The sequence below is a fragment of the Alligator mississippiensis genome, chromosome 4 (genome assembly GCF_030867095.1).
Source record: "Alligator mississippiensis isolate rAllMis1 chromosome 4, rAllMis1, whole genome shotgun sequence".
NCBI classification, from domain to species: domain Eukaryota; kingdom Metazoa; phylum Chordata; order Crocodylia; family Alligatoridae; genus Alligator; species Alligator mississippiensis.
Genome location: NC_081827.1, coordinates 124,363,966 through 124,391,618, shown reverse-complemented (window position 1 = coordinate 124,391,618; position 27,653 = coordinate 124,363,966). Strand labels below are relative to the sequence as shown.

At 43.7% G+C, this 27,653-nt stretch overlaps 1 protein-coding gene across 2 annotated transcripts in view; it reads left to right on the top strand.

Moving 5' to 3' along the window:
- Positions 1–27,653, top strand: part of LOC106736949 (solute carrier organic anion transporter family member 1A2) — an 87,646-nt gene that overhangs the window by 40,278 nt on the left and 19,715 nt on the right. Inside the window, exons 2-6 of one of the 2 annotated variants that reach the window (XM_019489604.2) lie at positions 14,556–14,622; positions 16,880–16,997; positions 22,085–22,226; positions 24,426–24,558; positions 26,687–26,796. In XM_019489604.2, coding sequence (XP_019345149.1) covers positions 16,938–16,997; positions 22,085–22,226; positions 24,426–24,558; positions 26,687–26,796 — 445 coding nt within the window. In that variant the 5' untranslated portion in view covers positions 14,556–14,622; positions 16,880–16,937. The remainder of the gene's footprint in view (positions 1–14,555; positions 14,623–16,879; positions 16,998–22,084; positions 22,227–24,425; positions 24,559–26,686; positions 26,797–27,653) is intronic. The other variant, XM_059726559.1, reaches the window with a different exon arrangement.

The following is a 27,653-nucleotide window of genomic DNA, read 5'->3' as shown; positions in this document are numbered from 1 at the left end:
ACATGGCATTGGTTTTGCGATTAAGAAACATATTGTAGGCCAAATGACCAAATTTCCTGTTGGCATTAATGAGCACCTCATGACTCTCCACCTCCAACTGACGAACAATTTGTTTGCTACTGTCATCAGTGCATATGCCCCAACACTTGGTGCTAAGGAAGAACAGAAAGAACAGTTTTATGCTAGCCTTAATGAACTCCTGACTTTTGATTACCCCAAAAGAGAATAAGATCATCCTCCTTGGAGACTTCATTGTGAGAGTTGGCCAGGACTTTAACATGTGGAGGGGCACTATTGGGAAGAAAGGAGTGGGCAAAGCCAATTTCAATGCTTAGTGAGCTCAATCATGTCCATTAGGGTCCATTAGGGTGCATTAAAATATTGAAAGCAACCCAAATCAGTTCAAAGACAGTACAACATCAAATGCCTTCAGACCTCTAGACACTGTGAAACTCTCCAAACATATCTCTAGTGGCAAAACATAGGCGGTGCACAGGGGTGCATGTGCACAGGGTTGCATGTGCACCCCCTGAGAGCACTGCTGCACCCCCTCACAGCAGTGTTCCCAGGCGGGGAGGGGGGGGCAGGCGAGAGCACTGGTGCCTCCTCTGAGAGCACCAGCTGGGAAATGCACCAGGAGAAGCGGTCCCCCACGGCCAATCCCGCTGACCTGGAAGTGCCAGCAGTGCCCAAGGATCAGCCATGGAGGACTCCCCTCCAGTCAGCAGGATCAGCTGCAGGTTGACCCCCCCCAGCCTGCGGGATCGGCTGTGGCCCCCACGGTTGCTGACTGTCCCCCCCGACTCAGGAGGCACCAGTCGCCCACGCATATCTCAGCAAGGAACCCTCCAATCTTAGAATTAAAAATAATAACACATGTTGAGGAAGATTGGCGAAATCTAAAGGAGACCATCCACAAGGCTTGCATGGAATCAACTGGCTTTATCACCCAACACCATCAGGACTAGTTTGACAAAAACAACACTGAGAACAAAGCCCTTCTCACTCAGAAGAGAAAAGATTTCTGTGGCTGGCAATATCATCCTACATCCAGTCAGGAGGGAACTTGTCAGCAGCTTAAAGCTGAAGCCCAGAGGAAGAGAAATCAAAAACAAATGGCGGGAAGAGAAGGTGAAAGAAATCCAACAGTACATTGACAATCGTGACATGCAGAGCTTCTTCAGTGCAATCAAGGCTGGATATGAATCAAGCTCTTGTGGACTCACCCCGTTTAGAACTCTCCCTAAAGACAATGAAGCCATCAAAAACTACTGGAAGGAACACTACCAAAAGCTCCTGAACCAAGAATTGACAGTGCATGATGAAACTATCAAATTCACCCTGTAGCATCCGTTAAGGGAAGCACTTGCCAGTCCACCAACACCAGGTGATAAGACAGATGAAGAACAACAAACCATCTGGCCATGAGGACATACCAGCAGAGGTCTTCAAAGTTAGTGGAGAAATTATGACCAAAAAGCTCCACATACTATTTCTCAAAATCTGGAACACTGAGTAAATTCAGTTAATCTTTAAAATTGAAAATATGTTCTTTTTTTAGAAAAGTGGAAAATTGTTTGTCTAAATCTTCTGAAATGCTGCTTATTTATGATGTACTCCATGTAAGAGTTTAAAAGCAGAGTTCTTTACACTGAAATCATAACTATTGTGGGCACATGCCATCAACTCCTTAAATTGCTGCCGAAATTGTTTTTCTTTTATATGGAGATAAGTATTTAAAAGGAATTGTCAAGTATATTTATCAATTGTTATATAGTGTTTTTCCCTCTTTTTGCTGCTTATAATTCCCTTTTAGAATCTGAGTTTATAGTCCTTCCTTACCCTGACCAGAAAGTAATCATTTAAATAATATTTCTTTGTATGTCATATTTTCTAGGCCTCTAATAATTTTTATTGTTCTCTGTATTCTTAACAATTTGTCTGAATTTTTCTTGAAGTGCAGTGGCCCAAACTAGACTCAGCAAATCCAGGTAAAGGTTCACAAGGACTGAGCAGAGTGGAGGAATCTCTTCTGATAATTTGCATGTAACATTCCTGTTAATACATCCAGTAGTTTACTGGCTTGTTTTGCAACAATGGCACATAACTGTTTTGTCATAGTCAGCTTGTAGTCCACAATAACTACCACATTTTTTTTCTGGAATACTGCAGCCATTCCCCAGTTTGTATTGGTGCTTTTGATTTTTTTAAGTACCTTAAGCGCAGTATTTTGTACTAGTCCTCACTGAATTAATTTGACTAATTTCAGACCATTTCTCTAATTTATCACAGACATTTTGAATCCTAATCCCATCCTTCAAAGTGTCTGCTAATTTATCCAGCTTGGTGTCTTGATACATCCTCCCAGTTAAATGTTGAGCCATTGCTTACTTTTTTAGTACAATTATTCAACCAGTTAGGTATTCATTTTACAGTATTTCATATAGACTGCATTTCCTTAGCTTACTTATGTGAATGTCTTGAAAGATAATGTTGAAATACATGCTGAAGTCCAGGTATAGCACATCCGCTGCTCTCAGCCACCATTCTACAAAGCCTTGTCATTGAAGGAAATCAAATTAGTTAACTATGACTTGCTCATAACAAATCCATACTGGGAATTCCTTATCACCTTATTATTCTCTAGGTACTTAGAAATAGATCCTTTGATGATATGCTCCAGTGTTTTTCCATGTGTACAGGCTAGGCTAACTGGTCTGTAATTCCCTGGTTCTTCATTTTTCTTCATGTCCCCTTTTTTAAAAAAAGAAAAAAAAATGGGCACCATATTTGCTCTTTTCCACTTATGTGGGACCTTGCCAAACCTCTTATGAATTCTCAAAGTTAATAAGCAATAGTTCTACAATTATCTCAGCCAATTCCTTGAGTACTTCGGATGAAGCTCATCAGCCCCACTGATTTGAAAATATCCTGTTGTTTAAGTAATGTCTAACTCGGGGCGGACAAAATACAGCCCGTGAGCTGGATCTGGCCTGCCAGGCCATTCTATCCAGCCCTTGGGGCACCTAAAAAGTTTAGAAAATTAATATTTATCTGCTCCTGGCTGCCTGTCAAAGATTACAGAAACCAGGGGCAGTAGGACCCAGGGGAATCCAGTATGGCCCTGTCCCCACTTTCACTGCTTCCCTGCATGCCTGCTCCAGCACAACGTGGCCCCAGGCTGCATCACCAGACTGTGGGAGCACGGGGCTGTGCCGGTACCCCAGGGCCAGGAGAAGGAGGGTGTTTGTGTGTGTGTGTGTGTGTGTGTGTGTGTGTGTGTGTGTACAATGAGGGAGGGGGAGAGAAAGCAATGAGGGAAGGAGAGAGAGAGAGTGTGTGTGTGTGTAGTGAGGGAGACACAGATTGTTGTGTGTGTATGTGTGTGTGTGTGTAGTGAGGGAGGGAGGCACAGACTGTGTGTGTGTGTGTGTGTGTGTGTGTGTGTGTGTGTGTGTGTTCATAGGGTGAGTCCCACAAGCACACCCCACTCTACACATGTACCTGCACCCCTCTTGCACTGCCATACACACAGATCCCCACCCCCACATCCCCTCACACACCCTGGCCATCCTCCCCCCCACACATACCCCCCACAATACCCATACCCACCCACACCCCACATAAACACACACACACACACACACACACACATGCTCCCTTACCCCCCCACCTATCCATTCCCCCACAATCCCCCCGACACACCCACACCTTCCCCACACCCCACATACTCACCCACCTACAGCCCTCCACAAACCTATACCCACCCCTCCATGGCCCCCCACTCCCCATAGTGTACAAGAGTAAGATTTCATTTTAAGCTATTGTGTGATCACCTCTGTGTACACTACACAAACACATGTAAATCAGGACAAAATATTTTAAAAAATAAAATTAATGTATGTTGTAGATGTTTGATTTTTAAAATATAATTTGGAATTTTTCTGGTTCTGAGATGGCAACACCCTTTGCTGAAAGGAGTATTTCCAGGAGCAAGGGGAGGGACTTCTGGTGGCAAAGGTTGGGGGTTAGGGCGTGGGACTTCTGGTACCTAGATGGCAACCAGGGGGCAGGACACATGTCAAGGGGCAGAGCTACCCATGCCGCCCTTGGCAGATTGCCAAAACTCGGTAAACGGCCCTCTGCACGAAATAATTGCCTGCCCCTGCTCTAATGTGTTCTTACCCTACTCTAGGCTGATTATTTTCTCCCTTTTCCTTGCTGCTAACTCTATCATTTGAGACCTGAATTTTTTTTTGAAACCTGAAGTGAAAAAAAATGCAATAAACACTTCAGCCTTCTGGCCATCATTCTTTATTAGTTTCCCTTCCCCAATCAGTAAGGCTAGGAGCAGACATTACACACAAACCAGTTTAGGTGATCAGAAACTGGTTTAAACCTGTAACAGAACAGATGTTCAGTGCATATAAACCAGTTTGAAAATGGCTGAAACTGGTTTGAGATAAACCCAGTTGAATGTAGTATCAGACTTAACTGATTTGTGTCAAACCTGTTTATGCAGTGTCTGTCCCAGACCCCTTTCTGGTTTAAGTTAAATCAGAATCTCCCAGCATCCCAGCATGCTCTCTGGGCTGGGCAGGGCTCTCTGTTCCACAGCAGAGCTAGCCCCTCCCCTCTGCTCCCTGGCTGCAGCTTGGCAGAGACTGCAGGCATCTGCCTGCTCCCTGCCTCCCCTCCCTGTCCCTTCTGCCTTACAGGCACCTCTCAGCATTAGCTAGCAGACCTCATCTGGCTATGGTCTGCTCTGTGGCAGATGGGGCAAAGGCCGAATGAACAGGTAGCTGGTAATGTCCCTCTGTTGTTTTCTTGATGGGGTGATAAACACTGAGTTAGGGGTGATCAATTCCCTGCTGGGCTGGTCAGAAGTGGGGGAGCCCCTCCCTAGTCAGAACGTCCTGCCAGGGCTTGGCAATGTCCCCCTCAGCTCAGCACTATGCAAGGGTAGGCAGGGCTGCTTTAGTGCCCCCCAGCTTCTAGTCTGAGCCACTGCAGACATGTGCCTGCATATCTGGGATGTCTTTTTGGTTACAAAATGATTTAGCCTAGCCAGGTTTGACTAACCTGCAAAGATTGAATCAATTCAGGCTCAGGCTTTTTGAATGTCTATCACTAGCCCAAGGGACCCATATTATCCTTCATCTTTCTCTTACTTCTCCTGTATTTATAGGATGATTTTTGCTGCCTTTGATGTCCCTTGCTAGGCTAGCAATGCTAGCTATATCTCAATTTGTCCCTTGGCTTTCCTGATTTTTTTCCCGCTACTATACATTTAAATTCATCCTTAGTAAGTTGGCCAAATTTCCTCTTTTTGTGAGATTCCTTTTGAAGTTTCAGTTCATTGAAGGATTCACTGTTTCACCAAGTGGGCCTTTTGATTCATTTATGATCCTTTCTTTACATCAGGATTGCCTCCATTTGCATCCTTAATATTGTCTTTTGATGGTATAACCTGCTCTCCAGGATAGCTTTTTCCCTTAGGCTTGCCTCCTACAATGAAACACAGCCTTTCCCCCCCACCAGGATCCTGCCCATCAGTTTTTGGAGTTTGAACATTTGAAAACTGCTTTTCTGAATTCCAGTGGGGTTTTTTGTTTTGTTTTGTTTTTTGAAAATTCTGATCGTTTTCCCAAGGCGTCATTCTGGGTTTTACAAGCAGTCTCTCTTTCAGTTATTCTTTTATTCCAGTCACAATCTGGTCCCTTCACAAGAACTCACTTAGCCCTTCATCCCAAAATGTACTCTTTAGCCTTAGGCTGGTCATAAGCTCATCTACATTTTCACCTTCATGTGATACCCTCTGATAAAAATATCTGATAAAAACATGTAGTTTTCGTCATTAAAACTAGCATCTGAACTAAGGCTGTCTTCTGAGTATTGTCTTTTCTTTTGTCCCCCTTTGCTTGAAGACACAGACTGAAGCACTTTTTAAACCTTCTCTGTTTGACCCCTCCCTATTGCCAGAGAGTTTTGAGGTTGGTGGAGCTTCTACATTCATCCTCTGCAGATATTTCCTTAGTCCTTTTTCAAGTTCCTTAGTTCTGGTACCATGTCTGCCAAGTAGTCACTCATAGGCATAGCCCAGGAGTCTGAGCTCTAATTTATCTAGACTGCATAATATTACTTCCTGCATAACAACTACTTTCAACTGGCTAGAACATCTTAAGGGTATAGTTCCACATACGTTAGATGCCCATAGGACTAGATGGCAGCTGAATATGAGCTTTGAGGATTGCAATTTTGGACTTAGACATCCAAATCCATTTAAGACACACTTTAGGTGAGAAGCTGGGTAAATTGCTCTGCATGCACATCCATGCCATAGCTAGACTGAGGCAATTTGTTTAAAAGTAGCTTAGGTATCTCTATACTACACAGCAGTCTGCAATGTAGATGTAGTCTTAGACTGTCAGTTTTGGGGGGAAATCCTGTGTTTCATTATGTGTTTATATAGTACTTAGTGCAAAAGGATTCTGATTTTTATTGTGGCCTCCTGACATTACTGTAATGCAAGTAATAGAATAATAAAAGAATAAGAGGAAGTCTGCATTTCACAGAACTGTAACTTTTATTTAAAATGTATGACTGGGTACATCTTCCCAGCACATCAGTTAGTTCACTATCCAATTTTTGCTGAGGCTCAGAGAACAAATGAGAGGCACAATGTCTTTTTGAAATCAAAACTCAGTAGAATCTGAAACTGCAAATGTCTGGCAAAAAAAACCCTCTATAACAAATATACGTGGGTTAATTTTCAACATAAGAGATTCCATGTTAAGATAAAGCTCAAAGTCTGTTTTTAAAGTGAAATTATGGAACACATTTTCAGACTACTCGGCAAATCCAGTAAGTATATAATTTTTTCCATTATAATGGGCCTAATATTAATTCCCTCCCCATATAATTACGTATGATTAGCAATGCTTAAATTGCCTTTAGTAAAACAGAAAATTATTTTTTCTTTCACTTAAATGAAAAAATTAACTCTAAGTTTTCACCAACGGTACAACTGCCTACATATATGATTGACAGATTTTTTTAAAACCAGGAAATAACTTTTGGAAACAAAAATGTGGATTAAGTCTTCAAATTGTTCATACAAACTGGGTGAGCGGATAGGTAGAGAATAGTATTCTTGCTGGCCTATGGAGAAGCAACAAAAATATCTTTTAGTCCTCACTTTAATGTTGTTTCTGAAGTAGAAATATATGTTGCCAAATGAACTGGATCAGCTAGCTGTGCTAGGATATGTCCTAGCACAGCTGATTCACTTCATTGAGCAAAATACCCATCTCCTGTTGTCCTGCCCCGTGATACTGCAGGACAATGGGTGGCATGTTCTTCTAGCCCTTGAGGAGCCCAGTTCTGAACACCCTGGGAATTCCTTCTCAGTGTTGGGCCTATCAAGCCCTGGGAATGCCTGCCCAGCTTCCCTGCTTACTGAGATGTGTCCCTGGGATTTCTGTGTACACATGTGTTTCAGTGAAGTTAATTACTCTGCCATAAGATAGTAATTAATTTACTGCACCTTAATACTGGCACATGTGGATATGATGATGCTTTTATGTAGAGCTAATTAGTCTACTCCATAGTAAATCACATGTGTAGATGTGTCCTTTGTAGTACAAAAAGGGGTATGAATGTCTGTGTGCTTGGCTTTTGTGCTACCATAAAAATGTGTATGGCAGCACAAACATGACAAAAAAAATGTCTATTTTCATCCTGAGAGTTGTAACTCTAGGTCTTTTTAATGCTAGGTCCTGTCTGATTGGAGACATCTCAGTGAAACAACAGTCTGTTGGAATATGCAGGTCTGTTGAAATTAAAGCATCTCACAAAAATAGGTTGATTATACCAGGTTTGATTTTGAAGGAAAACTGAAAAGTCTGGCAATTTTGAAACATGAATTTAAAAAAAAAAGTACTTCCTAAAAAACTTTGAATTGTATTTTATTTCTGATTTGGGGAATTATATCACTTTTCGTCAGCTCAAAATTAGGGCTGTGCGAAACAGCACTGTTCTGTTTCAACTTGGGTTTTGAGGTTTGGATGGAACAACGTTTTGTTTCGAATTTCATTTCGAGTCAAAACAGCTGTTCCATTTAATCAAAACGTCTATTTTGTTTAGCTTCATTGAAACAGAGAGACTGTTTTGATGCTGTTTCGACATCATGCTGGGGAAAGGAACTCAGGCCAGCTGGGCTGACTTCCCATCCCCTGTGCCGGCTAGGGATAGGAAGTCAGCCCAGCTGGCCTGAGTTCCCATCCCCCACATTAGATCGGGCTGATCCTCGCACTGGGGATGGGCTGACTTCCCATCCCCTGCTCGATCTAGTGCCCGATTGTAGGGCTGGGGAGGGAAACTGAAAGCCTGATCACAGTGCTTGGGAGGGGAACTGAGCCCAGGCTCAGTTCCCTTCCCCTGAACTATGATCGGCTTCCCACACCCCGGCAGCAGGAGATGGGGAGATCCAGGGCGGTGTTCCTGGCTACTGCTGGGTGCATAGCCCTGGTTCTCCCCTGTCTCCCACCACCTTGCTGCTGGCTGCTTCAAAACTTGAAATGTTTTGAAACTTTTGAAACATTTTGACTAGCCTCGCTTTGTTTTGAGGCTGTTTTGAAGCCCTTCGTTTTGATTCGATTTCACTGTTTCAAGCTCGAAATGAGTCAAAGCAGTGTTGAATTGAAACAGCCAGCAAAATTTTGCATAGCCCTGCTCAAAATACTTCTAAAAGGAAAATTCCATCCTCCAGGCAGCACTACCTTAGCAGCATCCTGGAAACAAAGCAACCTGCCCCAACAAAAACAAACAAAGAAACAAAAAACAAACAAACACGGAGCTAGTTTTGACAAGAAGACCTTAACAGTTCTTCTATTCTGCTATTATTATTTTTATAAATTAAAATTCAAAAACACTTTAGGATGATTTGACAACCAGTGGAATGTTGTGATCCTAAAAGTCAGGGGAACAATAATCAAGTACTCAAAACAAAAAAGGATTTCTAGGCATGCTACCTAAAACATATATGTTTATTTGTCATTGTGGTGCCCGACTGGCTGCCGGGCTCTGGCCAGTAGCCCAGAACGTCAGGTGGGTACTTTTGACTGATGGAGCGGAATTAGGCACGGATGCGTATTGGTAACAAATAGATTGTTTACTTACGCCACTGATGTATGGGCGCAGACAGAGTTGACTGGCAGTTACAAACGAGTTACAAAGACTCTCTTAAAAGCGCAAGAGAAATGACGAAGTTTTCGTAATTGGCTTACTGCGGTACCGGGGTCGGGGTACGTCGGGAGGTCGGTGACGGGGAGTCACTAGTGGGTGATCAGTCTGCCAGGTTTACTCCGAGAAATGCACGGAGTTCTCTAACGTGGGCTCTGAGGTGTATACGAAGTTCTCCAACGTGGGCAGAAACTGCTTTAACTTTTATATGACTAACAAGCAAATCGCTAGTCGCCAAATATGAATAATTTGGAACCGGCCAACGGTGGTGTGCATGATTGCATAAAGTTGGCGGGAACTTTTTCTAAGCTGTAATTTCCCATTACTGTGGCATATAGTTATTGGGTTCTGACATAGTGGAATTTTCCACCGTGACCTAGTTACTGCCACCAGCGGAATTTTCCACTGTGCCATAACATTCAGAATGATTGACAGCAGAATGATTGACAGTGGGATGTTCCACTGTGGCGGGAGATTCCACTGTGGCGGGAGATTCCGCTGTGCCATAGGCATCCAGCTACTAATGGGTTCTGACATGCCCCCTTGCCAATGGCACAGTTGGAATCATAACGCTTACAAGCCGGTTACGTCGTCATCATCTTGTTCAGGAACTCGTTACCATTACAGGTTTAGCATAACACGTGGATATACATATATATATATATATATATATATATATACAAAAGTGGACAGTTTAACAAGTTACTTTTTTAACAAACTATAAAATACAACAATTTATATACACAACAATGATTACCGCGATTAACGGTAAACACAAGGTAACTAAAGACGTTGACAATTGAATTAACCTAGACGCAGCAAATTGTTACCCTTAATTTTAAATAATTTTCCTCTAATTCGATTTTCCAAGGTAACTGAGATTTTCCATGCCGTCATTACCAATTTAACCATAATTATTATTAAGCGGCCTTTCCTCATTTCTTTGCTTAAGACTATTGAAACGCATCAACCTTGTCATGCATCACTACCTGCTTCTCCTCTCAACGATTTGACACCAAACACTTCCTGCCCTCCATCCACCTATGACATACAATAATAAGCCTTCACATTTGCCTCTTGTGCTCTCTCGTGTTCCAGTTAAGAACGAGACTTAATTCTGAAACCAGGATAAAAAAAAGGCAAAATTCCCCTCTTCTCTCTCTCTCATTTACCCTAAATCAATGCTTCTGTCTACACCCGACCTTTCTGCGACATCCCCCAAACCTTCAGATCATCTGTTCTCTTTCAGTAATTCAGAGCTTGCACAAGCTGGTTACAGTCAGCATGTCAAACAACTTGGACTGTTCCGTTAAGTGAGTTATCCTTCCCACTCAAAACATTATGGCTTGGCTTCACTGAGTAAAGTTTTAAACAGGCTTTAAAACAAAACAAAACAAAACAAAAACAAGTATGTACAAGATAGGTCTCGAAGTCAGCTCCTGTTTGCCGAGGAACCTGTCGGTAACAGCAGGAATAGAGTGATGACCCTGCTCGCAACATATAAGTAGGCGGCCATTGCTGTGCTGACTTGGATGTGCCGTGGTCTAGTGCTCGGTGGTTCTCGTGATCGGGCAGTCACAGATTACCGCTTTGTCACCATCGAGCCTGCAAGGGAACAAACAAACAAACAAACAAAAGGAAAGAGGAAACTGGGAGAACAATAAGGTGGCGAGCTAGCCGGTTGCGATGAGCCAGGTTTGGTAATCGGTCATCGTTTCTTCTTGTAGGGGTCGGAATAGTTTATAGATGCCCCCTTCGAGTAGTTGCTCATTGGGGCAGTTTACGGTGTTATCTGGAGTGCGTCGTTAGGCGTAGGTGCCTCTGGGGCCCGGACTGGTTGGCAAGATCGGTCAAGGTTTCTTATTATATTGGAAGCCTAGTTTATGTGCCAGTTGCCGTTGTCCTACATCTCCTAGGACGCGTAGCTGTTGCTTGGTAAGTGTATAGTGGTTTAGGCGGAAACCGAACATAGCTCTATCCTCCGGCGTCCTCTGGGGTGGCAGTCTCGATTCCTTCCATAGGTCGAATTGGGGATGTCTTGGCCCTTGGTGCTCGACCGGGTATGCAGTAAGGTGGCTTGATATGCTGGCTGGGTTTGCAGCTACTGACTTCATTAGGGCTTGCAGCCGTGGAAGTTGACTTAAGATATTCCCTGCTGGCTGAGTAGCGAGCGGGTTGAGGAGGAGGCGAAGGGTGATGGCGTTTTCTCCTCCGTAAACCTCCACGCATGCTTCAATGGCGTCAAGGGTGGCTGGGACTGTCCCGGGTTTTCATAGGAACCGGTGAGGCCAGTTGCTTCTTTGCTGGGCTTGTGTCAACCCCAACTGATGTAACTCCGGGTCCCAAGAACAATAGGATACCCCTATTATGGCTAGTAGGAGTTGTTCTGCTGTGGCTTTTCCTGACCTGCTGCCGTACCACGCGTGAGATTTATTCTTGATCTGTCCCACAACCAAGACGGGAGTGGAATGTTCCATTTGTTGTTGTTCACTACCAGTTCTAAGTCAGTAGCATGTCCTCCACTCCACGAGGCTTGACGAGTTAGGAAGCTGGCCTCCTCCAAATCCAATAGTTCTGATCCATACTCCACTATGAGATGACCCAGCCAAATGACTGGTGTCTCAGTGGGTTTTACTTCTGATTCTTTACATAATTCTTGTAGCTCAGCCCTGTTGTGAGTGCGATAGGTGATGGTGGTGGTGGTTGCACCCTGCAGGTTGGTTACTTGCTTGGTTATTGCTACAGGGTGAGCGGCTGCCGAAATAGTTACTATATCTGGTGGGAGGGTTGGATACAATCTCCCGCTCATTGCCCCCTCCCCGTGGTACGGAGGTGGGGCCGTTGGGAGCGACGTCACCTCAGGGGGTGGGCTTGCTGGGTGGAGTCCCGCCTGTTCTTCTGTGGCTCCGCCCTTCTTTTCTGGGTCCTCTGGGCGGCTCATTTTTTTCTCGGCGCCATTTTCTGGTGGCGACTCGGGGCTGTGCCGCACCGCCATTTCCACGGCAGCTTTGCTGACCTTGGCCAGCTGGGGTTTTAAGTTTGCCTTTTCGCGTAGTAGGAGCGAAACTGTGCGGAATAGTACACCGATCATTTTCCCTTCATTCCATTCAGAGCCTATCCTCTCAGTTATGGTGTGGCCCTCTGCTTCTAAGCTTTTACAAAGCTTCGCGAGCAGTTCTTGGCTGCGTGACTGGGGTGTCAGGGCCGGACAGTTGAACTTGTCGGGGGGTATCCCTTCCCCGCCCTCTCGTACGTGTCGAATGCAGCGGGCAAACTCTTGGGCAGGGGTCGGGTTCTCCATGCCCTCCACTTTTACCTGCGCCAGGGACAGTGTTTCTAGCTCGTCCTGTGGTCTGTACACGACCCCTTTTCTGCTCATAACACACCCAAAAGAGCTTGGGCCCAGTTGGGCGGCCCACTCCTTTCCGACTCTCTCTTCTCCTCTGAGGGAGAAGTAACCGGCGACCACATTTGAACTGCTCCCGCCTGCCTGATGATAGGCAATGTGAGCCCATAGCTCATCCGAGTCGGACGTCAGGCGCTCCCCACTGTGCCATGGGCAGTGTTTAACTAGTTCCATCTCCATCGTGTCTTCCCCGAATCCTGTTCATGACGTCATGTGGTGGCCGACTGGCTGCTGGGCCCTGGCCAGTAGCCCGGAACGTCAGGTGGGTACTTTTGACCGATGGAGCGGAATTAGGCATGGATGCATATTGGTAACAAATAGATTGTTTACTTACGCCACTGATGTATGGGCACAGGCAGAGTTGACTGGCTTAGTTGCAGTTACAAACGAGTTACAAAGACTCTCTTAAAAGCGCAAGAGAAACAACGAAGTTTTCGTAATCGGCTTACTGCGGTACCAGAGTCGGGGTACGTTGGGAGGTCGGTGATGGGGAGTCACTGGTGGGTGATCAGTCCGCCAGGTTTACTCCGAGAAATGCACAGAGTTCTCTAACGTGGGCTCCGAGGTGTATGCGGAGTTCTCCAATGTGGGTGGAAACTGCTTTAACTTTTATATGACTAACAAGCCAATCGCTAGTCGCCAAATATGAATAATTTGGAACCGGCCAACGGTGGTGTGCATGTTTGTATAAAGTTGGCGGAAACTTTTTCTAAGCTGTAATTTCCCATTACTGTGGCATATAGTTATTGGGTTCTGACATAGCGGAATTTTTCACCGTGACCTAGTTACTGCCACCAGCGGAATTTTCCACTGTGCCATAACATTCAGAATGAGTGACAGCAGAATGATTGACAGCAGGATGTTCCACTATGGTGGGAGATTCCACTGTGGCGGGAGATTCCGCTGTGCCATAGGCATCCAGCTACTAATGGGTTCTGACAGTCATCACCTATTTAATTGGGGTCCTTGTGATAACCCAGACTGTAGCTGTGGCAAAACACACACCATGTCACATATGGTCGATGACTGCCCACTGGCTAAGTTCAGTGGTGGACTACAGGAACCGCACAGGGCCACTGAGGATGCTATCACATGGCTTGGCGATTACAGCTGATGGTCTGACTGACTGAGCTATTTAATTTAAATGACCAATACTTATTTCTTATAAAGACATCTTCCTTATAAATACAACAACCTCAGGCCTTCAAGTTCAGGCTTTGATCATTTAACAAACATGTTTTGATGTATCAAGGAGTAAAATCAGAAAGAATCATAGCTGACACAGCTGCTATTTCTAAAGTAACCAAATGGACTACCTTCCCAATCACTGCCCACCCTTCTTGAAGATTAAAACATCCCATTTTATTACTTGCTGGGGACAGAGTGTAGTTGTGATGCTCCAAGACTAACAAGTTAATAGCAAGTTAATAATTTGTCTTCTGATTTCCTCCAGTTCCAGAGGCAACAACTTAATAGTTATGCCAGTGCAACCGTCCCTTTGCGCTTACTCTCCACCATGCATTTGGGGAAGAGGGACATAGCAGCTGAATGGAAGCTGTTTTCCTCTGCCCACTGCTATTGATGCTTTTGTATGTTAGGAGTGCCAGAGTCTGCATAAATTGGAGAATTAAGATGCACAAAGATCTGAGATTTACATTTTTAGTCAAACTAGAAATAATATTTGGCAGAATAAACACAGTTTTCCTTTGGTAGTGAAATCGTTTTTTAAGTAGATAGGTCTTCCTTACCAAACAAAGAACAGTACTGATACCACAAAAATGTTGGGTATATTTTAAGCCAAAATGGTCGATCACCTACATTTCATTGGTGTAAGGGCCTTGTTTGAGCTGCTCAAATGCTGATCTGTGTTAATGCTAAAAACCTTCTCTGTCTTCTACCTGCACAGCTGTGGCTTGTCACTAGAGGGTTGGTGAGCAAGGACCTGATATCTGTGAGTTGCCACTACAGGGCTGGTGAGTTAAGACAGGCTTCTATCCCTGCTCTAGCTGAAAGATGGATTGCGGGGAGGAGAGGGATAGGAACATGAAGCTGGGACTCAAAGGGTTAATGGGATGGGGATGCGTAATGAGGTGGGAGGTAAAAAGGAAATGGTGGTGGGGAAAGGGTAGTGAAATGAAGAAAGTCAGCCACTGAAGGATAAAATAAAAAGAAGTTAAAGAGTTTAAAAGAAATAAAGAGGACATAAATTAAAGAAGGTCTCATGTTTTAATAAACTGGGATTTGGGATTGGGGTGTGTGGACTGCTGGTCATGCTTCCCGGGGTGACTTGGAGGTGGGAATGGTGAGGGAAGGCACTTTTGAGGGAGATACTGCCCCTTCCTCTGGGAAGGAAGCCTCAGGTCATGGGGACGTGATCCAGCCTCCTTCCTTGTCCCCCACCCTCCCCACCACTCCCCCTAGACTCTAACTCCTGGATCTGTCCCTGCCCTTCAGCCTGGCTAGTTAGCATGTGTTCTGCAGCCTGTTTGCATGCAGTTGCAGTCCTGGGGGTGGGAAGGTCACATCCCTGGAGGCAGGAAGGGGATTTGGCCTGGTCCCAGAACAGCCCCCTGGGCAGTAGAGGTCAGAGGATATAAAGTGTGTCCACATAGAACAAGAAGGTGGGGAAGGGGACATTGCATGCTGGGATGTTGGAGGACTGAAAGTTGGACAACTCATTGATGGGGAGTGGCCATGAATTAATGGAACATGAACTGGGTAATACAGAGATCACAGACAAACATTCCCTGGAGTGATGTAACTTCAAGCTGTCTAAAGTGTACTTAATCCAGGGGTTAAAAGCTCCAGGAGCCACCTAAAATTAATGTGTAACAAGGACCTAAGTATTTTAATTTTATAATGGTAAACTGAATTTTTAAAGATTGAAAGTGAAGGGATGAAAGTTGGACTGTAGAAGGGGTTAATACTTTTGAATTTGCTAGGATTCAAGTTAATGAAGAAATGCACTTAAAAGGATTAACATTGCTTTGGAAATTACACTCCTAAGAGATCAGCCCCTGTGGGGTTAGGAAGGAAGAATGTGAAAGAGCAATTCTGAGCCACTTGAGGGGCTATTGAGGTTCAGTTTTTATTTGTGAACCTGTAAAGGGTGATAAGCTGAGAGAAGCAGGTATTTGCAGGGCAGGTTATCCACAATTCAGCATGAAACACCAGATCGGAGGCCAAAAAGAGGACAATTAAGCATTACTGCTGTAAGGTAGGGCCTGGCTGCACTTTGGTTTGCCCTTGTTTTCTCCATATTCCTTCCCCTTCAAAGAACAGGTAACTGTATTGTATATCTTGATTTACTGAAGCCTTTTCAACATTTTTATAGCAATCCTTAATGAATAAATCCCTTTGGGTCCAGAATTCTGTTTGGCAGGTTACTCTACTTGACTCAAAAATCTGAAGGGCTTGGGGGTTTTCCCCAGGTTATTGGTGTCCCAGAATGAATGACCCCTTTTCTGATTACACATTGGGAGCATTTGTCTTAACAAAACCAGATTTTTTAACTTTCCAAACTTTCCAAACAAGCAAGGTCAGGAAGGACACACATGTGCTTCTGTAGAAATTGGGCAAATCTTGCAGCATCTCCCCTCTTAGTTCCCCAGTGTCCCTGAGACCCTGGCTGGGGGAAATCCTAGTAACAAGACATGCCTTGCCGGGGGCATTCAGTGTCAGGTGCCTGGATGCCAGTGAAAGTGAGAGTTTTGGCAAGAAGAGTTGAGCAAATTTGTTTGAACCTTGGAGGGAAAAATTCTGGTTTCAGTTTTTTAGCATTTTAGGTAGGCCCTTTGTTTTTTGTTTTAAGCAACTTGAAACCTTGAAATCAAAAGATCAGGCCCTGTTTCAGTTTGACTAGAATTAATGGAAAGCCTTTCATTTACTTCAGTGGAAGCTGAAATACTCTTTGCAGAATTCAAAACATTAGATAACAGTTATATGACTACAAGGAACACAGAGAGTTACACTGGACAGGACAAAAAAAGTCATCAGGAATAAAAAGCTTTTATGCTGTACTGAATAATCTAAACAATACATGAATACACAAACAACTTACCATGGGGTAAAAAGAAGCAGGGCTTTACTACATGTCAGCTGCTGTGTGATAGCTGCCTGTGTGTGCACACTTATCCCACAATAGCTGAAAGCTAAATGGCAGTTATTTATCCCTCTTCCTTTCTATTCCTTTTTAGTATCAACAGTTTTTTTTTTTCTTTCCTTGCATAGGGTAGTGGAATCATTAGAAATATTCAAAAGGAAATACTGGGCTACTTCAAAAAGCAACATGAAAGACTCTAAGAAGCCATCTGCAAGTGAGAAATGCTTCTGTATATCCAAGCTTAAGGTACTGATGAATTTTAATTACTTTTGTTACAGCTTTACTTAAAATTATTTAGAAGAAGTTGCAGTTTCTCCCCCAAGCATTGATTTCTTTTGTATTTAAACTAATGTCTACCTTAACCATGGGATGCAAAGAAAGTTTATAAGAAAATATTTTTTTAATGTCTGTGGGTACGTCTACATGTTCCTTAATGTGCAGTAGTTACTGTGCATTTAGTTTAGTACTTGCTTAATGAAGTACTAACTAAATGCAAAGTAACTACTGGGTCCATCTACATGATACATTATGTCACCATAGTGATGAGCTATGGTGATGTAGCTTGTCACTATGGTGACATAGTTTCGGCAGGCACTAACTGCGCTGTTACTGTGCAATAGAGTTGAAAATAATTGGTGTACCACCAGGACTGTGCAATACCGGGGGGTATTGCACAGCCATTTAGTACTCGCTAAAGCAATTCTTTTTTCAGGGAACATATTTTTCAGAAAATGTTTAGTGCTCTTTGTAAAGGTGACAAGCTCATAAAAATACAATGAGAACTGCTTTTGGAATATGTCTGATTGTGCCAGGTGTACAGCATTTAAAATTACTTTTGTTTGATAATTAATATTAACTAAGAACAGGTACAGACATTACACATGAGCCCACGTAACTGACTGAAAATCATTCTACACCCATAACTGTACAGAAGTTTGGTGCACATAGACCAATTTAAAAATGGCAGAACCCGGTGTAAGATAGACGTGATTCAATGTGCACTCAAATTTAATCAATTTAGGTTAGAACAGTGAATCAAATTTCTGTACTAGATCCCCTATTTAAGTTAGATAACTGTCCTCTGGCATCTCAGGCTCCTTTGCAACTCCTCCTCACAGGGAGGCAGGCTAGCACTTGGCCAAAGCAACTGAGTGCTGGCCAAGAGTCCCACGGGCCTCGTCCTTGAGCTCCAGAGCCGAGCCAGTGCAGACCTGCTCCCTAGCCCAGCTTTCTGCTACAGGCAGGTAGTGGGAGGGGAGGAGACTCTGTGTCCCCTGCATGAGCCCCAGGACCTGGGCACCCATGTCCCTGGGCCATGCCCCTATACCCTGTCATGAAGCACCCCATGATATCCACGTGCACCTGACACTGAGCCCAGGAGAACCCCTTCACTTGGGCACAGCCCCTGCACACCCAGCCAGGGAACCCCATGCTACTGTGCTTGGTCACAGCCCCACAGAGCCCGACCCTGGCTCCCACACAACACACATCTCAGTGGGCAGAGCCAGGCACCCTGCCACCTGGGCTCCAGCATAGACCCATTCCTTCCCCCCCAGACAGCTCACCTCTGGTAGGTTGGGATGGCAGGGGACAGAATATTGGGACTGTACCTGCACAAAGGCAACCCTGGGACTTCTGTGGCTTGGCCACTGCCCACAGATACCCGGGCCATTGGCACCTGGGATGCAGCAAGACTTTTTTGCTTCACAGCTACCGGGTTCCAGAGTACTGGGAAGTGGGGTGTGGGTAAGGTCAGGGAGTTGGGGGTGTGCTTGCCTGTGCCCAGCAGTCAATCAGGGGTGGCAGTGGCATCATATAGGGAGTGCACGGTGTTCATGTGCACCCCCTGAGAGTGCTGGTGCACCCCCTGACAGCCAGTGTTCCCCACTTAGGTGATGGGCAGGGGGGGCAGACAAGAGCACTGGTGTCCCCCTCAGAGCACTGGCCAGCAAGTGGGGATACCAGGAGAAGCGATCCCCGCTGTTCTCCCATGGCTGATTGTGCTGACCAGGGGAGTGGCACACTGCTGGCACTCTCCAGGTTGGCACAATCAGCCGCAGGGGACCACTGCCCCCCGGTTACTGACTCAGGAGGCAGCAGCCATCCATGAGGGATGGCCTAGGTGCTTCCAGCAGCCTGAGGAGCCCATGGGGCCCACTGGGAGGTGTGCAAGAGTGCCCCCAACCTGGCCCTGGCCAGTGCAGGCAGCCTGCATGCTGTCCCCAACCAAAGGGTGAACGTGAATTCTGTTCACTACTAATCTAACCTAGGCCAATTACAGAAACCTGCATATGTTAGATCTATTCCTCCTCGGGCTTTTTGAATGTCTGTACCTGGCCTAAATATCACCCACCCATGCATCACTCAGCAAATAAACGCATCAGTATTGAATTTATTACTATCAATTACTACACATGATTTACTATCTACACCTATTTTAAAAGATGAATTTTGGGCCATAATAGGCATATCTATACATACATTAATGTGCTTTTCCTAATGCATTAAATTTAGTGTCTCCAAAGTGAGGTACTAAATTAATGCACATTTATAGTTTCATAGTTGGTAGGGTTGGAGGGGACCTGAGCAGATCATCAAGTCCAACCCCCTGCCATGGGCAGGAAAGAATGCTGGGGTCAAATGACCCCGGGTAGGTGGTCATCTAGCCTCCTTTTGAAGACCCCCAGGGTAGAAGTGAGCACCACTTCCCTTGGAAGTTGGTTCCAGATCCTAGCTGCCCTGACTGTGAAGTAGTGCCTCCTGATGTCTAGCCTGAATCTGCTCTCAGTCAACTTGTGGCCATTATTCCTTGTTACTCCTGGTAGTGCTTGGGGAAACAGAGACTCTGCCATTGCCTGCTGGTCCCCCTTGGCAAGTTTATAGATGGCCACCAGGTCCCCTCTCAGCCATCTCTTGTGGAGGCTGAACAGGTTCAGGTCCCATAGCCTCTCCTCATAGGGCCTGCCCTGCTGCCCCCTGATCATGTGAGTGGCCCTCCTTTGGACCCTCTCAATGCTGTCCACATCCCTCCTGAAGTGCGGCGCCCAGAACTGGACACAATACTCCAACTGTGGCCTGACCAATATTGCATACAGGGGGAGGATCACCTCCTTGGATCTACTTGTGATGCGTCTGTGGATGCATGACAAGGTGTGGTTTGCCTTCCTGACCGTGTCCTCACATTGGCAGCCCACGTTCGTCTTGGAGTCAATAGTGACTCCAAGATCCTTTTCTGCCTCTGTGCTGATGAGAAGGGAGTTCCCCAGCTTGTAGGTATGCTGCTGGTTCTTCCTCCCCAGGTGCAATACCTTGCACTTTTCAATATTGAAACCAATCCTATTCTCATCCACCCACCCCTGTAACCTGTCCAGATTAAGTTGTAGCTTGTCTCTTTCTTCTAGCGTGCCCACATTTCCCCACATCTTAGTGTCATCCACGAATTTGAACAAGGTGTTTTTCACCCCCTCATCCAAGTCACTGATGAAGATGTTGAACAGTGTGGGCCCGAGGACTGAGCCCTGGGGAACCCCACTGCCCATATCCCTCTAGGTCGAAAATGACCCAACCACCACCACTCTCTGGATGCGGCCCTCCAGCCAATTTGCAACCCATCTGACTGTGTAGGCATCAACACTACAGTCGCCTAATTTTTTAATGAGAATGGGGTGAGAGACAGCATTGAAGACCTTCCTAAAGTCCAGAAAGACTATGTCCACCATGACACCTGTATCCAAGGATTTTGTGACCTGGTTGTAGAAGGCAACCAGGTCGGTCTGACAGGACCTGCCTCTAGTGAACCCATGTTGATTGCCCCTAAGCATAATCTCCCCTGCTGGTCCCTTGCAGATGTACTCCTGGATAATTTTCTCAAAGAGCTTCCCCAGGACTGAGGTAAGCCTTACAGGCCTATAGTTTCCTGGGTCCTCTTTCCTCCCTTTTTTGAAAATGGGGACCACATTGGCCCTTTTCCAGTCATCAGGCACCTCACCAGAGCACCACAAGTGCTCATAAAACTGTGCCAGGGGTCCAGCAATGACCTCTGCCAATTCCCTCAGAACTCTGGGGTGGAGATTGTCAGGACCTGCTGATTTGAACACGTCTAGCCCCACCAGAAGTTCCCTGACTAGGTCCTTACTGACCCTGGGCCTTGCTGTGCCTCCCCTGGGTCCATCTGGGATCCCGGGGGTGGGGATGTCCCAGTCCCTGCTCAGAAAAATGAAGGCAAAGAAATTGTTAAAGATGTTAGCTTTGTCTTCTGGTGCAACCACCAGATTTCTTAGCATGTCCTGCAGAGGCCACATGTTACCCGGTACCTTCTTTTTGCCCACTATGCATTTAAAAAAGGACTTCTTGTTATCTTTGATCTGGGTCGCTAGTCCCAGTTCTGTTTCCGCTTTAGCCTTCCTAACAGCTCCCCTACAACCTTGAGCAATGGAGGTATAATCCTCCTTGGTGATGGCCCCTCTCTTCCATTAGGTGAACACCTCCTTTTTAGCTTTGAGACATTCCTGGATGCTTTTGGTGAGCCATGGGGGCTTTTGAGCACTCTTTCCTCCTTTGATCTGCATTGGGATTGTCACCCTTTGGGCTTGGAGGATCGTCTTCTTAAGGAACAACCACTCTTCTTGGACTCCCAACTCCCCCACATTAGGCTGCGCTAATGCACAGTGGCGCAAGGGCATATGTTTTAGGTGATGCTTAATGCACAGTAGCCTATTTTACTGTGCATTGAAGTTCATGTGTAGACATACTCACTGTGACCTCTCCTGATAGGGATGAACAGTTACTTACACAAGTAGTCCAAAATTAATGAGGCTACTTGCTTACCTTACTTACTTAACTATGAATACCTGCAAATCCATATGAGTAAAGGGCACACCATCTGGTCTTTATGCATTTAATTTATTTGAGTTTTCTCCTTTGGATGCACCTGTTATTCAGTCCTGCAGATGGCAGTTTTGCAGTAGACATCCACTCAGTGGAAAAATTCCTGAGCACCTAGATTTTAAATCTGAAACACATCCTGATTGTGAGTTCTCAATCTAAGGAGTTCTAGAAAATGGGGGCCTGAAAATGCCAAGGGTAGCATAAATGAAAACTGAAAGGAAAAAGACAAAATCTTGTTCCTCTTACTCTTGTAAAGAGAAGTCAGAACACTGTGTACAAATTAAACTGATAGGATTTGGACTCAATATTGTCTTTAGTTCATTATGCTAGGACTGTGTATGTAGTTTTACTGGCAGAACAGCTTTGGTAGAAAAAATAGGTAAGAGATATTGCTAAATATTGATGTGCCTGTTAATTTTGTATGAATTCCTGTCTTCCTTTCCCAGGTATTTCTGTTGGCATTATCATTTGCCTACGTTGCCAAAACCATGTCTGGTGCCTATATGAACAGCATGAATACGCAGATAGAGAAACAATTTAATATTCCAGCCTCTCTGGTGGGGATCATTAGTGGCAGCTTTGAAGTTGGTAATCTTTCCTTTTAATGGTTTTTTTTGGTGTTTTTTTGACAAAACAGTGTGTTTCCAGAGCATGTCCGAGTGGCTGTTTCGCCCTTTTCCTGTTCAAAATATTTTGAATGCAGCAATTATTATGTGTGAGAGAGTAGTGGCCTAGAATGAGCCTTTGTCCAATGCTGAAAATTATATTAATGTATTTAGGTATCATTGGGTCTGTCTACATGAGATGCTAACTGTGCAGTAGCCAAATAATACTGTGCAGTAGCGTGTCACAACACCAACAGTACTGATACGCTGCATAGTTTTATTAGGTTACTGCTCAGTAGCATCACTTAAAAGGTCTTCACTGGCACTACTGCACAATAACTCTGGTTACTGGGCATTTATTTAAGTACTTGAATAATCAAGTACTAAATAAGTGTGCAAAAAACACTGTTCAGTAGCATCTCATGTAGACATGCCCATTGGGACCTCCTGTATGAGTAGCAGAATATAGGATCAGATCCTGGTTTGGCTAGTTCCTGGTTCTGCTTAGGATGAACAAAAAAACATGTGACACTTAAATTAGAAGTGTAAGCTGTAGGGTATCTGTGCATAAGACAATACTAAATATTTATACATGGGGCTTTAATCAGCAAGTTTTGTATGTGAGGGAGCAATATCCTTATCCAAAATATGGACACATCTTAAAGGAGTAAATAGAAGTAAAACACACACTTCTGTAATTAGAGTTAGAAGATGAGGCTCTGGATAGGTGAGGTGTATTTATTAAGAAAGAAGATGCAATTTTGAAGTCACGTTTTTGAGCAGAAGAACAATGCCCATATCTGAATCATTGAAGGCAAGATTGTCACTTGCGATTATAGCACCCACTTTCCTCCCGTTTCTGATTAACTTTGTCAGTGATCATAGTGCCAGTAGGAGAGCAGCTCCTGTGAAAGCCACTGCTCTACCTACTGCACAAGATAGAAGGGAGTGGGCAGCCAATGGCAAGGCATGGGTGAAGTCAGACTATAAGGAAGGGTATCAAGAGTATCAAAAAATTATCCCCTATCTGGATCAAGTGGGACCTACCTTGATTTTTGATGGTGTCCCTTTAACAAAGTGAAATTGGTGGAGGGCGGGGGTGAGGAAATGGAAAGTAACTGTGCACATGTTGAAAGGACACCCTTCACATCTTTCACACATGCATGCTGCAGACATGGCTGCTAAGCGAAGAACTGTCTACAGCCAGCCAGCAGGTAGGGTGTTAATAGAGCAGTTACAGGTTGTTGCTCCCTCCTATGGCATGCAGCTTGCCCATGTTTATGCTGCTGGCAAGAAAAATATTTTTTCGTTTACTCGTCCCTCTGAAAACAGGTTGTGTGTTTATCTGAGGTGTGTGGTGTACAAGTCAATATATTAATATGCAGCACAGGGATCTGCCTTTCCCCTCCCATTAAACTACTTAAAGATTATCAATGCCATTTCTTCTCTTTGCATGTCACATGTTATCTTGTGTTTACTTATTGTCAGTGGAGAAATGTGAATCTAATATTTATATTTGTAATATAAATACTTAGATATCTTTCTTCAATTTCCACATCACTGGCATAAACTGTGCAAAATGTTTGTTTCAATAAAAAAAAAATCCAGAGAGAATAATGGCTTGCTAATACATCTATTGTTCTGCAGCCACAAGGCCTTGTTTTGAAGTACATTTACACTTCTTATGATATATTGTAAAGCTTTTTCTTTCCTGAAGAGGGAAATGGTTTAATGAATGACTTTATCTATGTGTTTCTCAGAAAGCATGAAAGAAAAAAAAAGGGGGGGGGGAAGGTCTTAAGCTTCCTGCTTTCAGCATTATCCCATAACACTCTGGATTCTCTTTATCACAGTGTTCTCTTTCAACTTGTAATTCACATTTCTATTAAACGACATTGACAGCACTAGTTTGGTACACTGGTGTTGGCTTCTTTCTCATGATAGCCTCAGTTCAACCTCTGTTCTTTAGTCATGATTTCTGTTCTATTAAACATTCTATTATCAGAGTATTTCATAGCCAGTCCCCTTTTTGCATAATGCTTGTAGAGGTAGAGAAGGTAAGTGATTATTAAATGGATAAGAAGTCATGCTTAGGCTTGGTCAGGTTTGCAATATCTTTAAAAATACATACAGTGACTTAGCATTTAAAAACAAAAATGAGCCATGCTCTTTTTTCCTGCAGGAAACTTGTTGCTGATAGCTTTTGTGAGTTATTTCGGAGCAAAACTTCACAGACCGAGAATAATTGCTTTGGGATGCACAGTCATGGCCTTTGGATGCCTTTTGATATCACTGCCTCATTTCCTAATGGGACGGTGAGTATTTAGCTAATGATGGGCCAGATTCTTGTAACCCTAATCACATCACTGGGCCCACTGAAATTGAATCACTTATGAGCAAAATCTGAGTTCTAAGAACCTGGTTCTGGGGCAGTGTGGGTCTTCTAAGGGGGCTTCAAAAGTTAATTACGGCTTTCTAAACAAAAATGTGTACAGGATTTGCCTCTCTATGGGACAACATATGTCCTTCTGTTTTGTTTCCTCTTGTTCTGTGGTATGTTACCTTTCATCTCCATGATGTTTATACATATGTACCACATTTTATTACAAGTTCAGATATGCTTTGTAGTGCAGTATTATCTTCCTGATTATTCAGATATATTTTGCTTGCAGGTTGTGCAGGAAAATCATTCTTTGGATAATAATACATTTGGATCCCATAATGATTCCCCTACCCTGTCCACTGGTTTTGAACAGAAATCATAGAAACTAAGGGCTGGAAGGGATCTTGAAAGATCATCAAGTCCAACCCTCCTGCTCTGGGCAGGAATACCACTGAGATTAAATGATCCCAGCAAGGTGTCTGTCAGTCTCTTTTTGAAGACTTCCAAGGTTGGAGACTACACCACCTCCTTGGGAAGTCTATTCCAGATTCTGGTCACCCTTACTGTAAAGAAGTTCTTCCTTACATCCAACTTGAAACCATCCTCTAACAGTTTACAGCTGTAGCTCATTGTCCTTCTGGGATGCCCTAGTGAACAGTTTTTCTCTCAGCTTCCAATATTCACCCCTTATATACTTATAGATGATCACCAAATCCCCCCTCTGTCTTCTCTTCCCCATGCTGAACAGTCCCAGATCCCTTAGTCTTTCCTCATAAGCAGGGATCCTGGTTTTCTCTGACAAAAAAACCCAAACAAACCCAATTTTCGGATATAAAAAAGTAACCCAAAATCCATATTTTTCTGTGATTGAAATGAAACACCACTAGTTTTCATTTCACAACATTAGTGTTTCATTTTAATCACAGAAAAATGTGGATTTTGGGTTATTTTTTTAAATCTGAAAATTAGGGATTTTTATCAGAGAAAACGGTCAGTCTTTTGCAAGAGAAGCATCCACAGGACTAAGTCTTTCTTTACCTAGCTTCTCACTTATGTGCCTCCACAACCTATTATCTTCATAAAACCTTGACACATTCCACCCATCCTTCACTTTAAAGTCTTTTCCTCCTGTTTCCCCTCCCTAAGTCTACTCAGAACCACGTGCAATATTGCACATGCACATATATATATGACTTCCTTATATTCAGAGCTACAAAAGTCCTTTTCCATGTCTTTATTTCTACATGCACTGATTATTTCAATTCTTTCAAAGTTTCAGCTCCCCAGACTACAGGCTGTATAGAATACTGTTGCCCCCCAGTCCTATATTAACCAAGAAGCACTGGCACATTAATTTAATCCCCAGACACCTTCCTATATTTTTTCAGGCTCCAGTTAAATATTTCCTGCCCTGCTTCTTCATACCATTGTGCCAGTTTTACATTGGTATAACTCTGCTTTTCCACAAAGGAGTACTGTACTTCTTTTCTTATGGATTCAAACTCCATCCACTGCCATTTGCCACAAATTTAAACCTGTTTCTTAATGCCATGAAAGAGAGAGAGAGAGAGAACAATTTTAAGTAGTGTATTAGATGAGGATATACTAGACTGATGAGTATTATATAGGTACATGGATGGGCAGGGTTCTAAATTAAATTAACAACCCCCCCAACAAAAATTTAGGATTGTGGACAGTTCAGTGAGATTGCTTAATGTGCAACTGCAATACGTATGTTATGATGTATGAAGAATGGGAAGGAAGATATGACAAGGGTTTTTTTAGGTTGCTTCTTTTATCTTGTGCAGCATCTCCTACTAGAGTCTGTCAGAGACAGGATACTAGACCACATAAACTATGTGTCTGATTCAGCCTGATAAATCCTTGATTCCTAAATTAAATTGTGATTAATAAAAGACTCCATTCACTTTTGTACCAGGTTTGGTTCTCCTGTCTGCTCACCCCTTTTCTGAGAAGCTTCAGTTCAGGAAAACAGCTTTTATGAAGTGGCTTAATATATTCTTTCTGTATTTGTAAGCTTTTTACTTTGGCTCTAACAGTTATCAGGTTGAAACCAGCATTTCATCAGCTGAGAATTCTTCTTCACCCATGCCTCTCTGCCTTGCAAGTAATGGCCAGTCTTCTATGCCTATGGAGAAAGCATCAGCAGGTGCAGGTCTTTCTGTTTTGTTTTGTTTGTGGCTTTTATTTCTTTTGTCAAATATTTTTGAAATTTTTAAATAAACTGTATGTTAATGCTTTATTCAGGGTCATATGTTAGGGATAAAAATGATACAGGATAGGTAGTTCCAAGGCCTTGGGATATTCTCCAATTGGAGATTCTAGAGATAAAGTTGGCCTGTATGCAGTTTTTACAGTATTTGCTAGCATGGTTAAACATCTCTTCACTCTACCAGCTTATGGACATATCTAATAGAGCTCTGATTTTGGAAATATTCTCCTTGCTACCGTACATACACAAGGTAGTTTGAGGAGTTGAGAAAATGAAGAAAAGATGGCAAAATCCCACTTTGCTCATTCAGTTTGTCAAAAAAGGTAGTCTCTCAATTCAAGAGAACAAGGGAAACTATGTGGTAATAATTAGAAACCGTGGCTTATTCAATATCTCAAAACATGTATGCACATTGTCGGTGGGTGCATCAATGTGAGATACTATGGCACAGTAGCAACAAGTGGCAATAGTACTGCATAGTAATAATGATCTTTTGTACAGTAGCATTGGGCAAAAACCATGCATCGACAGTACTGTGCAGTCATTTGGTATTAACGTAAGCAACTACTCAAAGATTGCAGTAATGACTGCACAGTGGGTGGCTTACGTAGATGTGCCCAGTGATATATAAATTAATTATAATGGTATTAAATGGAGTAGCATAAACAACTAAATAAGTACTGTACAACACCCTGACACTGATTTGTTATATTTTTGCCATAATATTTCAGCGACACATGATAAGGTTGAGTCACTGATGCAATATCGTTATGCAAACTTTGCAACCTGAAGGC